The sequence below is a fragment of the Cydia amplana genome, chromosome 17, assembly GCF_948474715.1.
Source record: "Cydia amplana chromosome 17, ilCydAmpl1.1, whole genome shotgun sequence".
Taxonomy (NCBI): Eukaryota; Metazoa; Arthropoda; class Insecta; order Lepidoptera; family Tortricidae; genus Cydia; species Cydia amplana.
Genome location: NC_086085.1, coordinates 10,491,007 through 10,507,106, shown reverse-complemented (window position 1 = coordinate 10,507,106; position 16,100 = coordinate 10,491,007). Strand labels below are relative to the sequence as shown.

The following is a 16,100-nucleotide window of genomic DNA, read 5'->3' as shown; positions in this document are numbered from 1 at the left end:
TAGTCCGACAGTAAACAAAATTCCTAATATTACTAATTTAAAGTTGCGCCTACTATAACAACGAAAATCAGTCTAACTCGTATGTGAGCACGTTTCCTATTAGTGTGTGATCAAGGAATTTAAGATCTGTACCATTTCGTACTTTGTCCTACAGTGACTATAGTATGAGATCCTTACTTTCATGTTGATTGTCATTGTGACAAGGTAAGAAATGTTACATAAATCATATTCCTTAACTGACCGGCCTTACGCTGGTCGCCACAACTGAAGCGTTCATTCATTTTGTACCATTCCGTTTCCCAAAGTAACTCTGCGTTGCATTGTTACGAAAATGTTGCTGTACTGAATTAATATTCTATTCAGTACTTATAAATACTCAATAGAATATTAAATCAGTGAATTTCATGTTTGTTTGTATCTGAGTGATGTATATTAAGATTAAGTAAATAAACATTGTAATTTGTAACTAGGTTTTTATTTATAAAACATGAGGAGTTATCACAAATATTTAGCTGCTTCTTTGTTTGATACAAGGTTTAAAAAACTTACTGAGGTACACGAGACCATGTATCGCATAATTTACTATTAAGAGCCAACAGGAGTGGTCATTTCTCCATACAAACGTACTCGACTGTTTCCTCCGTGGGTTTTGAAGCTAGAGCAATGATTTTTTCAACACAGATTAATATTGTCAATATCCGTGTCGGACCGTTTTGCTTTTTTTGATATTTTTGTTTTTTAAGGCGCTAGAGCCCTTCAAAAATGGCCAAAATGGCCTAATTGACTATGCCGCAATGAGAGGCGTGCTATTCAAAACTGACATCAATTAGTCAAAAAAGCAAAACGGTCCGACACAGATAATGTCATAATCATTTAGATTTCGAAATTTGGTTACGATTGGTTAAGTTTTGGAGGAGGAAACAGTCGAGTACGAAACCTCGATTTTTGATATTTTTACGCAGGATTTTTGGCCTTGTCCTTATCGCACTAGTTTTAGGAGCCGCTTCCGTTAGCGAGACGGGTATATTTACCTAAAATATTTAAATCTTAGCTCCTGTTGGCTCTTAAATTACATAATATGTATAATGTACATTACAGTACATAAAAAAATAAAATAAAGTGTTAACATAATTGAAGCTATTACAAGATAAGTATTCAGTAAAGCTGTAAAGAGGCTTCCGAAGTATATTCTGTTATATCATCAGCAAAGTAGGCGTTCTTGTATTTGCATTTTGTAAATTCAGTGACGCGATACCGCTACGATGGGAGTTAATGGGGATACACGCGCAAAACTTAACGCATGTCATTGGATATGCCAAAAAATTTAGTCAGTCCTAGGAGTCAAATAGTTCCAGTTTCCTCCATTGGCACACCTACAGTGGGTGTGACGATATCCTCCTCATCTTCGGCACCTTTCAGGTAGCTCTCGGCCGCACCGCTCAGGCAGAGCAGGGCGTCTCTCTTGTATAGCGCCTTGATCACGCGCCGACGGAACACCACTAGTATTAGGAAGACTATCAGGCCTTGCAGACAGTTTATGATGTCCAGTATAACCCTATCATATTAGAATGGCATTGTTTTCTGATATCAAAACAGGCCCTATAATTAATTGCTTTAAATATAAAATAAAAACAAAATGGGAAATGTAGTAAATAAGTCATACTAGATTAGATGTTCCTTATATAGTTTCTATTGTCTAGGAGAGGACACTGACTTCTGTAACACAGGTCTTTACCTAGCTCAGAAGTCAGGGACTTCAAAACCCACTTAGTAACTTGTTTTTTGTCAATAAAAAAATATTTTATTTATTTTTATTTATTTTATTATTAACCCTGGAATATTCAATTATTATTATTTGAGCGGCAGCTTAAGTTGGTCAGATTTTAACCTTAAAATATTGACTCAAAGTGGGTGTGTAATGTTTTTAATAACAACTATTTTCGAATTTTCATTTTGCATAATTTGAATTGCATAATTTCGATATGCAGAAATGATTATTTAGTATAAAAACAAAATGAATACGAACAAATTGCATAATATCAGTAATAATAATAATTCCGTTGCATAGTAATGTATTTGCATAACAGGCAATCAGTATAATGATCACTTTGCATACTATTTAATGCTCATAACGTTCTCGTTCCATTTTAGGATTTATTTTATTATAGGAAATTTAAGGTTACTCTTTATTTATTCTTAAAAAAGTATCATCTACCTCCATTTTATTACCATCTCTCATGATCGAGAGGGTAATAAAATGTGTATTATTATAAAATAAGTCGGTTCTGGCGCTTCGCCGGCCGCTGCCGCGGCACGCTCGCTTCGCTCGCTCGGCTCGCGCGCTGTAGGGTCGCAGTTCTACCTAACACTCCTCCTCGCTTCGCTCGTCGTCGTACCTAACGGCGACCTGCCTTAAGGTAGAATATGTAAGTTCTTTTATAATTTATGTCATATTATATTATGTTACCCGATCATGTTAAAATATAATTCTGCATTTTAATCATAATACATACTAACTGTATCTTATAACACGTAAAATTATTCCTAATGATCGTTATACACAGCGTTTTTATGATTATAGAACATTCTGTAATTTAATTATTATAACGAATAATATTATGGATTTTGTTTCTATACATTATGTTTATTATGAGTTTTAAAAGTAGTTAAATGTAATTATGCAAAATGTTTGTATTAAAATTGAACGGCACCCATTAAAACCATCTGTCAAGCACTGACTAATCGTTATCAAAGTTTAGACTTACCAAAACGTGTGAGCAGGCGTCAGTGAGGTGACCATTTCGAAAATCCACGGCAAACCCATGATTATAAACAGTCGGAACATCATCCACGACCTGAAATCATGTTTATCATCGAATTAGTTCATATCATTCATATGCTAACTGATGCTAAGATCTCACACATTCTATCTTCATTATACTCGTATCAGCCGAAAGGACGTCCACGGCCTTCACGGCAAAGGCCTTTTCACCTCAGCAGCTCGAACAAGGGTACTTTGCTACTTAAAAACAGTGAGCAAAATCGCATTTTGCTCACTGAATGAGACAAAATGAGCAAAATGCGATTTTGCTCACTGTTTTTAAGTAGCAAAGTACCCTTGTTCGAGCTGCTGAGGTGAAAACTTAATTGTTGGTATATCTTAAGAAAACATGACTGAATAGAGGTAAGTGATGAAGAAGGAATACATTTTTCGGGTTCTCTAATATGTTCTCACTGCTGAGGTGAAAAATTTTGTGAACTACACGAGATCAAAGTTATTTACATCTCGTGCGCTTTTGAGTCCCTTACTACGCTCAAGATTCTAAATTAGATTCACTCGCTACGCTCGTGAATCTAGTATAGAATCTTTCGCTTGCACGGGACTCAAAATAAGCACTCGAAGAAATATCAAACTTTGATCTCTTGTTGTACAAATAACTATTCTCAACGATCTCCGCAGCGGCCGCGGCTGGTCACGTGCTGTTTTTTGTTTGTAGTTTGAATGACAAATGGATACATGAGTATTCGCTTATTCACACGATGGCGGTGGCGCTTTTTATCAAGTGTTGTTGGATTTTCGACTTTAAGCGTTGGTCGTTAAATCGAATTTAGCGTGTGGACGGATTCAAGCGCATTTTTAACGCGCGTTGTAAAAGCGCTCGTTTGTAGGAGGCTGATGGCTTGCAACTCTCTGCTAGTAGGTTGGTACTCACTTATATCTCAGCGCCTGCAGGTGAGAGGACGAGAAGGTGTGCTTCCACAAGGAGACGGAAGCGTAGACGAAGATCGCCACGTTGGCCGCCATTAGCATGGCAAGCACGCTGTACATGTAAAGCCACGTGCGTTTCATATCTGGAAAGGTAAGAAGTAGGTATGAAGCATAGAAATAAAGGCTAAGTGCTATCAGTATACGTATTTTTCAAAGGGTAGTTATTAATAACCTCACGGCTGTTCCCATTGTCATCAAATCGATGATCGAATCCTAGAGAAATTGAAGAAACTTTTTTTTTGTAGTCGTTTGTCCTCGTATAAAAATCAATATCTGGGAGACCAAGCTTTGCTCGTAAAATATATAAAAACTCAAAAATTAGCGTGTTCCTAAAGATAAGACCAAGCTAGATCGATTTTGCGGCCCCGAAAACCCCATAATAGCAAATTTCGTCGAAATCGTTAGAGCCGTTTCCGAAATTCCCGAAATATATATAATATATGTCACCGTAAAATTGTAAACACTCGTCAGATTATAATCTCGCTAGTTATTATACAAACTGACGGTAGGGAGATTATAAACTAACCTAACCTAACCTACGTTAGATTATAAACTAACGGGTTCACAATCTTACGGTGTCATAAATAAATAATCAAGAATTGCTCGTTTAAAGGTATAAGATAATATTAATGAAAAAAATAGTGAAGCCTGTTTTTTACTGAAAGATTTTTGTTTGTGCTTCAACTTACCAAGAAACCAACATTGGTTGTAGCCTATCCCAGGCCGCACGTGGGGTCCGGGGAGATAGTTGACTATGACCAGTATCGCGGTGAGGACGGCGGGCGCGCCCCACGCGTACAACGCGTACCATATAAACTTACTCCAACTTTCATTACTCGACGGATGCCTGAAAAGAGAGCATAAAGATTTTGAATTTCAAAATCATAAGAACATAAGAAATGGTACAAATATTGAAGTGTTAAATCTTACTTTATATTGATAAGAATTTGTACAGCTATTGCGTTCATCCAGAAGAACGTTGAGATGTTGAAGTAATAGGCCAGGAAACCTGAAAACAATGATTATATTTTATTACGTTGCATTAGTGATCGTCTAGAACTAGAACACTGAGCGTTAGTCAAACTATCCATCGGACCCGGCTTTATAGTCAGGAGCTTAGTTGCACAGTCAAATTCTATTTTTTCGCAAATAAGATTTCTACTGTTGTACCTAGACCCAGGTCAGGGGGGGTCATGACCTGTCTCCTCCGTCTTCCAACCCCAGGACCCGCCCTTGCTATTGCGTAGATTAGATTAGATGATTTATTTCATGAAAGACAATTGCATAATAAGTTTGCATTGATGTCAAAAATATAAGAATTTCTATCATGATCGTCAAAATAAAATGAAAATAATAACAATACTAATGAAATAAAATTATAGCTCCAATAACGATGTTGTTGTTATTTTGTTACTTCCTTAGAGCTAAGTACCCGCGCTCCACTATCATAAAAAATACTTCTTTCTTTCAATAGGATTGAGGGTTTGTGGAAAGCCACAAATATTTAAGTAGGCACAAGTTTTTTTTACCTGCTTTTCAGAGTTATTTTAACGTCGTAGCGTACTTTCACCAGTGAACCTTAAATCGGTTGACTCATGGTTTTTTTCGATCCAGCTTTCTAATTACTCAGGGAAGTTCCAAACTCCGACCTGAGTCACAATCCTTCTTTCTCTTTTATTTAAAGCAGTGTTTTTCAATCTTTTTCATGACGCGACCCCCTTAGCACGTACAAAATGTTTCGCTTAATGCTGTATTGCCCTACAGCTGGGCTCTGTGGGCCTCTACCACAGTTTGAAAACAGTGATTTAAAGTATGGGATGCAAATTATTATTTGGTATACATTTTTACGTCCCAAAGTATTGAATGAATTGATAATGACCGATTTATTATTGATTGCCTTTCCTACCTCGAACCGCGCACCATGTCATGTGAGAGTACATCATAACTTTCATAACGCAAAATAACGCATTGGCGATAGCTTGCGTGCTACATAAACATGTGATACTCTTTCCTTGTAGATCTCTGAAACAACAATAATTATCAATCGATATCACGAAAGTATAATTTTCATAAACGATTATCATCTCACCTCTCGTGTTTTTAAGCCCTCGCAATGCTCAAGGTTTAACTAGAAACGCATCGTGGAGGTTAAGAATTTCGTTAAAATACTTATCAGTAATATCAGTCTAATGACTGCGCCCATAAGCGTAGGTACCTATCACTTAAATGCAGCTTAAACGTTATAATAATTTCATGAAAATGCACTGAGAGAGAAGTAAACAATTTTTTCTAATGTACATCGAGCTGTAAAAGTTCATGTCCAATTGTCCATTTTATGAATGGAATTTATTTAGTAACGTATAAGTAGCGCTAGTAAAATTGAAATTTGTATTTTGTCGTTTTCAATACAGGTGAAAAAACTATGTTCTAACAAAAATATCCCCGACTTTAGTCTGACGCCTGACGCAAAATCTGGAAGTGCGAATGAATATATATAATTATATTAGTTACCTGAGGTCTGGAAACGCAACATACACGAGGGCCGTGAGTGCGAGGAAGACACTCGACACCGCCATACAGTAGCCCAGCACCTCCTCGCTCACTATTTCAGCCTCCATCTCGCTCTGGCATATGATCGCCACCTCGGACTCTTCCCCGTCTTTAGTCTGACGCCCGACGCAGAAGCTGAAAGTGTGGACAGTCATTTATTTGGGAATTGAGGAATTTTCATATACATACGAGGGGCGTTCAAAATATTCTCGGTATTGATATCTTACGACCTCTTCTAAAATTTCTTTCGTTACTGGCCGCTAAGGTTTATTCATTGACATTAAAAAAAAGTATAATTCGAACCGAGATAGTCTTTTGTTTTTCTGCAATTGCTGAACAAACATGAACATCCTGTGCGAATTGACAATGTTAACTAAATTAGAACATCGATGCGTGATAAAATTCTTGACAAAACAGGGTAAAAATCAAAAAACCATAAAAGAGGAAATGGATTGTGTTTAACGTGAGTCTGCTCCTTCTTTATCTACCATTCAAAAGTGGTCAAGCGAGTTTAAACGCGGAAGGGAGAGTATTGAAGATGACCCTAGACCTGGCCGGCCTGTAGTAGCTACTTCACAAGAAAATATTGATAAAGTGGAAAAACTTATATTGGAAGATGGTCGAGTGAAGGTAAAATCTATAGCACAAGTAACCAATCTCTCTATTGGTACCGTACATGATATTATACATGACCATCTTAATATGTCAAAAGTAAGTGCAAGATGGGTTCCGCGAATGCTGACTCGGCTTCAAAAAGACATGCGTGTAGCTTGTTGTTCCGATTTTATTGACCTGTGCGGTGAAAATCCTGATGAGGTGCTGCAAAGAATAGTTACTGGAGATGAAACCTGGGTTCATCATTATGACCCAGAGAGTAAACAAGAGTCCATGCAGTGGCACATTAAGGGTTCAGCTCATCCCAAGAAGTTGAAGGTCATCCCTTCAGCTGGCAAGGTCATGGCCACGATATTTTGGGATTGTGAAGGAGTATTACTAATCGATTATAAAGAAAAAGGTGTAAATATCACAGGACAGTACTACGCTAACATTCTACGTCAATTAAAGGATGTAATTAAAGAAAAGAGGCGAGGAAAGTTAACCAAAGGTATTCTGCTTCTGCATGACAACGCCCCCGTCCATACTGCTCATATTGCCAAGGCAGCTATTGTTGAACGTGGGTTTAAAACTGTTACTCACCCACCGTATAGTCCGGACTTAGCCCCCAGCGACTTCTTTTTGCTCCCCAATCTTAAAAAGGATCTGCGTGGAAATAAATTTTCTGACGATGAAGCATTGAAGGCGGCAGTGGAGGAGCATTTTTACACGAAAGATAAAAAATATTTTTACGAGGGATTAAAAAAAATAATTGATCGATCTTTTAAGTGTATGAACATAGGGGGGGAGTATATTGAAAAATAAAAATATCAAACTTTTCGTACTTGTTTGTTTTCATTCTCATACCGAGAATATTTTGAATACCCCTCGTATATAACATATAATTTACATAGACTGAATCGCGATTAGAAAGGGATTGAGATAGCTGTCAATCCATACACTTACGTCAAAATCAATATGGATTGACAGCTATCTCAATCCCTTTCTAATCGCGATTCAGTAATACTCGCCGGCACTCAGTAACCGTGTAGTTCTTGAGTGATGGTCCCTGCCACACAAAGTGCAAATTATGTTTCCATTTGTTCATTTTGAATCTTATTGCAATTTCCATATGAGTTATAATTCCATAACCAGTTAAAGTGACTGAACCATTTTTTATGCAGGGAGTGGCACGTGCCGATTTACTTAACAATAGACAAAGGATAAGCCGTTCGGGGCCTTTTTCAAATCTACGGACTATACCACTAAAAACGTCATAAATGTCATAATACACCCTCATTAACGTAAGGCAGGACAAGTGCGCACATGGGATAACTGCGTCAATTTCATAATTACTGGTATGGCGGGGTTAGATGTCCTTCCTTTCCCCGTAGGGAAAGCAGAAAGTGTAGGCACGGTAGAACCGCAACTAACCACACGAGAACTACGCTTATTCATCGATTTCCAAAAATTACATTTTGAATTTTTGTATGGGACTTTAAAATACTTACTCGCCAATTGCAACTGATGTGACTTCAGACATTTCTCCCATTAGAATACCTAAGCTTCCATCTGGATTCAGCTTATATGGCAGGAACTCGTTAGAAACAATAAATGTCAAGTTATCAAAACAATTCAGGGTGATCTTCATGGTAGCGTTGGTCCTCGTGTCCAAACAATGATTCAAGTTGTTGTCATCAACCCATATTTCTTGTTTCTCGGAGCAACAGTAGCTGCCATTAAGTGCGAAAGAAGCACCAATTAGCATAAGATTAATAATAATTATCTTCATTTTCTACCACCGGCTAATAATGACTGGTTAAATATATCTGAAATCAAATGAAAGTGATAGATAGTGGTTAAATTTAGGAATCATTCTTTTGCTCGGGTATCAATTAGCACGAAGGGTTAAACAATAATTTTGCCCACTTGTAAAACAAACAACAAGTTTGTATTTTATTGACCCGAGCGAGATATACTGAGAGTAATATCAAATCAATGACATATTGTTAAAACCTGATTGCCGGAACAGTTAAAGACCATTTCTAAAGTAGCCCGGTCTAGTTGCACTACGGTGAATTAGTAAGAAGATGTCAAAATGAGCTCAAAATCATATTCAATGTTTAAGTTCGAATCAGCCGCGGATAATCACAAAATCCGACATGTAATGAATAACAAACGTAGTTAGTGAGTAAGTTAATAGCTATGTAGGTATGCTTTGTTTACGCAGTTTACGCTACACAAACAATTAAAAATAAAATAAAATAAAAAGCCTTTATTAATTCTCTACAATATTACATAAAAAAATTAAAAAATGTTTTAAAAAATAAGAGAGTATTATTATTTTGTAGAGACCCCTCTTCGGGTGAAGGCCTCCTCCAGATTCAGCCAGATTTTCCTGTCATTTGCCTTCTGTGACCAGTCTTGCCCGGCTGTAGCCACGATTTCGTCGAGCCATTTTTCTTTTACCTTCCCTCTGTTCCTTGTCCCCGAAGGGCCCCGCCATAGGGTGGTTATTTTTGCCCACCTGTCTTTATGCATTCGTTACGGAGGCTAGAAGAACAAGAGGCGTACTCTGATTGTAATAACAGGTCATGAAGTTGATCAGGATTTGTTATGGATGTGATCTGTCGGTGTCAAAAGACTCAAAAGGGACATTTCTTCAACCAGTGTCGTAACTTTTGACACTTTGTTAGTGTTCACATCCATAACAAATTCAGATCAAATTCGAAACCTGGTATTATAGTCAGAATACGCCTCCAGGTGATTGTTCGATAACAATAGGAGTAGGACAGTCGTGTTTTGGTTTTTAACTATTATAAGTTTACATACCTTATTTTTTTCTCGTAAACTTCCTCGAAAATAAGATATTTTTATCTGTTCCACAATTTAAGAACCACTGCATACCTATCACTTTCAACAATGGTATAATTGTTATTATACTTAGGTATATTATTTTGTATAAGACTGACCGACCGACGTGCACTTGTATGGGAACGCAGCGCCCGACTGTTGTTTATTAGTGTTTGTAGTGACTAGAACCAGTTTATTATGTACCTAAATACCTATACCACTACCACCAGTTTGACACTGACATAAACGCAGCATAAACGCCATCGAAAACGTAATTTACTTTCTATGCATCTCGCTCGTACTCGGATATTAGGGCAAGTGAGATGTATAGAAAGTAAATTACGTTCTCGAAAGCGTGTATGTCAGTTTTGACACTGTCAATGACTCATGGTACGGGCTCTGGTTGAATGGTTGATTCACACTCGTAATACTAACTTCCGCCCGCATAAAGTCGGTCTAAAAATTCAAACCGATTTTCATTCCATACAGTACTTAAGAAAAACCGGCCAAGTGTGAGTCGGACTCACCCACCGAGGGTTCCGTACCTACAAAATTAACTTTTTTTATGTATTTACAAATTCAGTTTTGTGAAACAAGGGGGGGTGTGAGTTTCCCTTGTCAGAGCGCAGACCGGTTAGGTTGAGGTTCCCAACGAGTCGGCACTCTTATTAGATGGTGATGGGTTCAGGCCTGGCTAATCAGAACAACACAGATCTTCCAATAAGAATTTTATTGACACACACAGAGTATATTTACAGTTATCTTACAAAGTAACGATGAAGTCTGTATAATGTCACTTGCACTGCACGATTGTCTTTGTTACATATGCACACTGATCACTACGCGAAATCAAACTGTTCGTTTACTTCTAGATGGGCGACCGACCGTATAGGTGATACGGGTAGCGGGAATTAGCGATAGGACGAGGTAAACTCCGCACTGGGCTTACACCTTACTTATTCGTGAACTGTACCGTGTGTGACTCGGATTGCCACCATGGAGGGTTTACGCAATGTGTGGTCGGGACGGTTTAGTCCGTAGTAAGCAAGGAGTTAGCTTAGCACCGTTGCCTAAGTAGATAGCCTAGCGATCGGAATTGACACCATAAAGCGTTTACACAATGTGTGATCGTGACTATCGTCCCTAGAGCAAGGTGGTAGCTTGGAGCTGACCCGGTAGTCAACTGATTTAGGTCGTAACCCGGCGACCTTTTATACCACTTGATAGCGTGGGTGAAGCGATGCTCTCGGGGCTCGGCGTCACCTCGCGGTGGGGATGTAACCGACGTTTCGCGCGCGACAATTGCATCGTAGAGAAAAAGTGGCGTGGCGTCGGCATTACTGGAATGCGCGACCGTTGCAGTGTAGAAAAACGGCGTGGAGCCGGCGCTTAGTTGAAGGGCCGGCGGGATCTGTTACCTGCGTTACGCGTTGTGGTAATTTTGGGTCTAAACTCGAAGTTGAGTTTGTTGGTGCTACAGTTTTCAGATTTTTCCCTGTAGGTACTTGTAGTGTGTCGACGAGACGACAGTCATATATACCTAGTTGGTCAAACCAATTTGTCAGTCAGTCAGGAAAACTATACTCATCCTTTTCTTTTGGGTACTAGTACTAGTGTAAGACATAGGTAGATAGTATGATTCTCTCTGTCTATGTTTGAAATGAGACAGTCCTTTGACAAACTATATATAACTTGTGCACATAGTGTGACCAAGCTGTTCTTGCATGTAGCCCGTGCATTATTTTTAAAGTTTAAAATATGTAAATGGTTGAGACGAATACGGAACAAGGCATATGAAAGATTAAATGATGAGATGTGCGAGGTTTTACCCACACACAAACTTGTGATTCATTTCCTCTAACTCAATTCGCGTTTCCCTATGTGTTATAGGAGTAGGTATAATAATATATGATCTGTTTCCATTAATGCGGATCACGATCAATCTATTGTGGACGTAGCACGAGTAGTGAAGTACGAGTAATTCATGGAACTCGATAACGGTAATTTTAAGAACCGTATAAGTAGTAGTAGTTTTCCGTTATTGTAAGAAACATAAAAGTTTTAGTTATCTTTATATACGAGGGGCGTTCAAAATATTCTCGGTATTGATATCTTACGACCTCTTCTAAAATTTCTTTCATTACTGGCCGCTAAGGTTTATTCATTGACATTAAAAAAAAGTATAATTCGAACCGAGATAGTCTTTTGTTTTTCTGCAATTGCTGAACAAACATGAACATCCTGTGCGAATTGACAATGTTAACTAAATTAGAACATCGATGCGTGATAAAATTCTTGACAAAACAGGGTAAAAATCAAAAAACCATAAAAGAGGAAATGGATTGTGTTTACCGTGAGTCTGCTCCTTCTTTATCTACCATTCAAAAGTGGTCAAGCGAGTTTAAACGCGGAAGGGAGAGTATTGAAGATGACCCTAGACCTGGCCGGCCTGTAGTAGCTACTTCACAAGAAAATATTGATAAAGTGGAAAAACTTATATTGGAAGATGGTCGAGTGAAGGTAAAATCTATAGCACAAGTAACCAATCTCTCTATTGGTACCGTACATGATATTATACATGACCATCTTAATATGTCAAAAGTAAGTGCAAGATGGGTTCCGCGAATGCTGACTCGGCTTCAAAAAGACATGCGTGTAGCTTGTTGTTCCGATTTTATTGACCTGTGCGGTGAAAATCCTGATGAGGTGCTGCAAAGAATAGTTACTGGAGATGAAACCTGGGTTCATCATTATGACCCAGAGAGTAAACAAGAGTCCATGCAGTGGCACATTAAGGGTTCAGCTCATCCCAAGAAGTTCAAGGTCATCCATTCAGCTGGCAAGGTCATGGCCACGATATTTTGGGATTGTGAAGGAGTATTACTAATCGATTATAAAGAAAAAGGTGTAAATATCACAGGACAGTACTACGCTAACATTCTACGTCAATTAAAGGATGTAATTAAAGAAAAGAGGCGAGGAAAGTTAACCAAAGGTATTCTGCTTCTGCATGACAACGCCCCCGTCCATACTGCTCATATTGCCAAGGCAGCTATTGTTGAATGTGGGTTTAAAACTGTTACTCACCCACCGTATAGTCCGGACTTAGCCCCCAGCGACTTCTTTTTGCTCCCCAATCTTAAAAAGGATCTGCGTGGAAATAAATTTTCTGACGATGAAGCATTGAAGGCGGCAGTGGAGGAGCATTTTTACACGAAAGATAAAAAATATTTTTACGAGGGATTAAAAAAAATAATTGATCGATCTTTTAAGTGTATGAACATAGGGGGGGAGTATATTGAAAAATAAAAATATCAAACTTTTCGTACTTGTTTGTTTTCATTCTCATACCGAGAATATTTTGAACACCCCTCGTACGACAGTAGATGTTATAAACTGTTTACTGCACTTTTTCCTCATTACTTATGCTGAGGAACTTTTAATATTAGATGAATAACACAATAACGCAGAGAGTGAGTGGACTACAACAAAGGCATTTAACAGAATAAAAAAAAATAAGCAGGCGTTATAGTAAATGCGGTGTCATTACGCGTAAAGTTATTAAGTGAGATATGTAGGTAAATTGAAGCCACGTGAGTCACCGCCGCTCCGTCAATGGGTTGAGAAACAATAGCCACCCTAACACGTAGCGGCAGCGGACCTTAATGATTCATCACATACAGGTCATCTCCCTTAAGGCGCCGTGAGTTCAGGTCGCCGGTCGCTAAGCACCGACCGAGCGGCCGGCCGTGCGTTTCCGAGGTCGCTAAATTCATTGTTATTGAATTGTTATTTTAAAAGTTTAACCTTTTCGGCGCCATTGACTTGATATTAAAGTCATAACATTTCGTGCCGACTAGATATAGAAACGCGGAGAAGGAACCTCTACTCTTATTTAAATGTATTACCATTACCAACCGGTTTTTCTGCAAAGCCTTTTTAAAAGGCTGGGTCTTCGAAGTTTTACAAGAGCCGAGTTTTTATAACTGTTCAACTAAAGTATGACATACAATATTATAGTCATAGTTAGTCATAGTCATAGTTTATTCATAAACAATTTTCATTGTGTTTGAAATTAATTTACATATACATTTTCTTATCTACATACACAAATAAATCTTATAATGTCACGAACAATAAATATTGAAATGAAATTTTATTAAAGGAAAATTAAAATATAAAACACAATTAGAATAATATAATAAATTAATAATATTTCATTTGTAAAGTCAAAATTAATATTTATTATTCGTGTCAAAAATATGAATTAGAAATCTTAAAATATTTACAGGCATAATATTTGCATTAACCTAAATTTTTACTAAGATATTCCTCCACAGAGTAGTAACATTTTTCCAACAAGAAAGCATTTAACTTCTTTTTAAACAGAAAACTATTATAGATTGCCTTCATGCCAATGGGTAGCTGATTGAACAGTCTTATCGCTTGCTGATTTACAGATTGTTTAACCACTGTTAGCTTGCTCATAATAGGTTGTGGCAAATCTTTCCTCCTAGATGCAAGACGTCTCTCCTTCTGTTCTTGTGTTTCAATATCCTTGATATTTTTAACCAAATCTGTCAGAACTACTAATATATACAAACAGGGAATGGTTAGAATTTTGAATTGAATAAAGTATGGTTTACATGATGTTGGTTGTGGAATTCGTGCAATAATGCGAATTGCTCTTTTTTGTGCAACAAATGCAGCCTGGATATTATACTTATAAGTGTTGCCCCAAAATTTAATACTGTAACGATACTTGGATTCAACCAGTGCATAGTATACCATTTTCAATTCGGCTAAGCGCAGTTCATCCCGAAGACTTCTGAGAGCATAGCACGATGAATTTATTGAATTAACAATCGCCGAAACCTCAGGTTTCCAGTTAAGCAGACAATCAACATTAACGCCCAGAAACCTTCCCGTTTCGACTTGTTTAACCGGTTCACCTTCAAGATTTAGCTGCAGAGAATCACGAACTCTTGTTGTCGATTTAAAGAGAAGTGCATTGGTTTTTTTGCAGTTCAATTTGAGGTTATTTATCTTTAACCAGAACTGGAAAGTTTCAAGAGCATAATTTACCTTAGTATTCAGCTCTGAAATGTTATCTGCTGATATGACAGCGTTAGTGTCATCAGCAAAAACTACTAATTTGCTATCGGGTACATTGTTGTGCAAGAATGGAATCATGTCATTAATAAACAGGATGAAGAAAATTGGACCCAGTATTGAACCCTGTGGGACTCCTTTATGTATGCTGGCTACACTCGATCTGTACGTTTTTTCCTTATTATCTTGTGTCCAGCTTATCTCTACAAATTGTTTCCTGTTCATTAAGTATGATTGAAAAAGAGCTAATGTTTTTCCTCTGACTCCGTAATGTTCTAACTTACCTAATAGTGTGGCGTGATTTACACTGTCGAAAGCTGAGCTCAAATCTAGTAGAACCCCTGCTACTTTTTTCTTGGCACTCATTTGATCAAGTACATCTTTGATGAATGTACCAATTGCATCGCTAGTGCCTTTACTTTTTTGATATCCGTATTGCCTTTCACAGACTATCTTATTCTGGTAAAGATGCTTTACAAGTCTGTCCTTCATCAACCGCTCGAGCAGCTTAGAAAGAGTGGGCAATAGCGAGATAGGTCTGTAGTTTTCGGAATCAAACTTAGAGCCCTTTTTATGTAAAGGCAAAAGCTTCGCCACCTATACTTCGCCTATACTTAGTTTTCCTCGATCCTAATTGTCATTACGTTATTATTTAGTGTTTGGGTAAATACCGTGGTACTAATGGATGGTTGACGAGTGTAATTTACCACCTCGAGTACCACTTTCTAATCTACCTATATACCAACACACAATTTAAATCTATGTAGTAGAATAAAAAAAAACAAAGCGTAAACATAAACAAGTATAACATTTATTTGATACATTACAAAACGTCCAATAGCAACGATTACATTATACAAACAATATTCAGGTTTTCAGCGCGCAAATCCGTACGGTTTAGCAGAACTGACCGTTCTTTATTATATTAAGTAAAAATAATCAAAAAGAGACTGGATAGCGCATGGACAGTTACTTATACCTATAGGTATACTATCAGCGGGCTCAGCACGGTTCCATTTTTATCCACTATCACTAAGCCCGTCACTTTCGCTCTTACATACTTGTTAGAACGTGACAGGCATGGTGATAAATGATAAAAATGCGACCGTGCTACTAGGGCTGCATACCAAACTGACGGCCGGGGTCTTAAAACTTTTCATTCGCACTATCGCGAACGTAGGTTGTGGTGGTCAGTTTTGTATGCGGACAATACTTATAGCTC

The 16,100-nt window shown here is 37.8% G+C and overlaps 1 protein-coding gene across 1 annotated transcript; it reads right to left on the bottom strand.

Annotated features, from left to right (window-relative positions):
* Positions 1-1,338: 1,338 nt before the first annotated feature.
* Positions 1,339-8,709, bottom strand: LOC134656123 (probable G-protein coupled receptor Mth-like 3). The gene is made up of 8 exons (XM_063511643.1): positions 8,425-8,709; positions 6,281-6,454; positions 5,676-5,791; positions 4,700-4,778; positions 4,459-4,616; positions 3,714-3,852; positions 2,766-2,855; positions 1,339-1,555 (listed from the first exon to the last, which is right to left on the bottom strand). The coding sequence occupies exons 1-8, from the start codon at positions 8,703-8,705 to the stop codon at positions 1,342-1,344; spliced, it is 1,251 nt and encodes a 416-aa protein (XP_063367713.1). The 5' UTR covers positions 8,706-8,709; the 3' UTR covers positions 1,339-1,341.
* Positions 8,710-16,100: the final 7,391 nt, after the last annotated feature.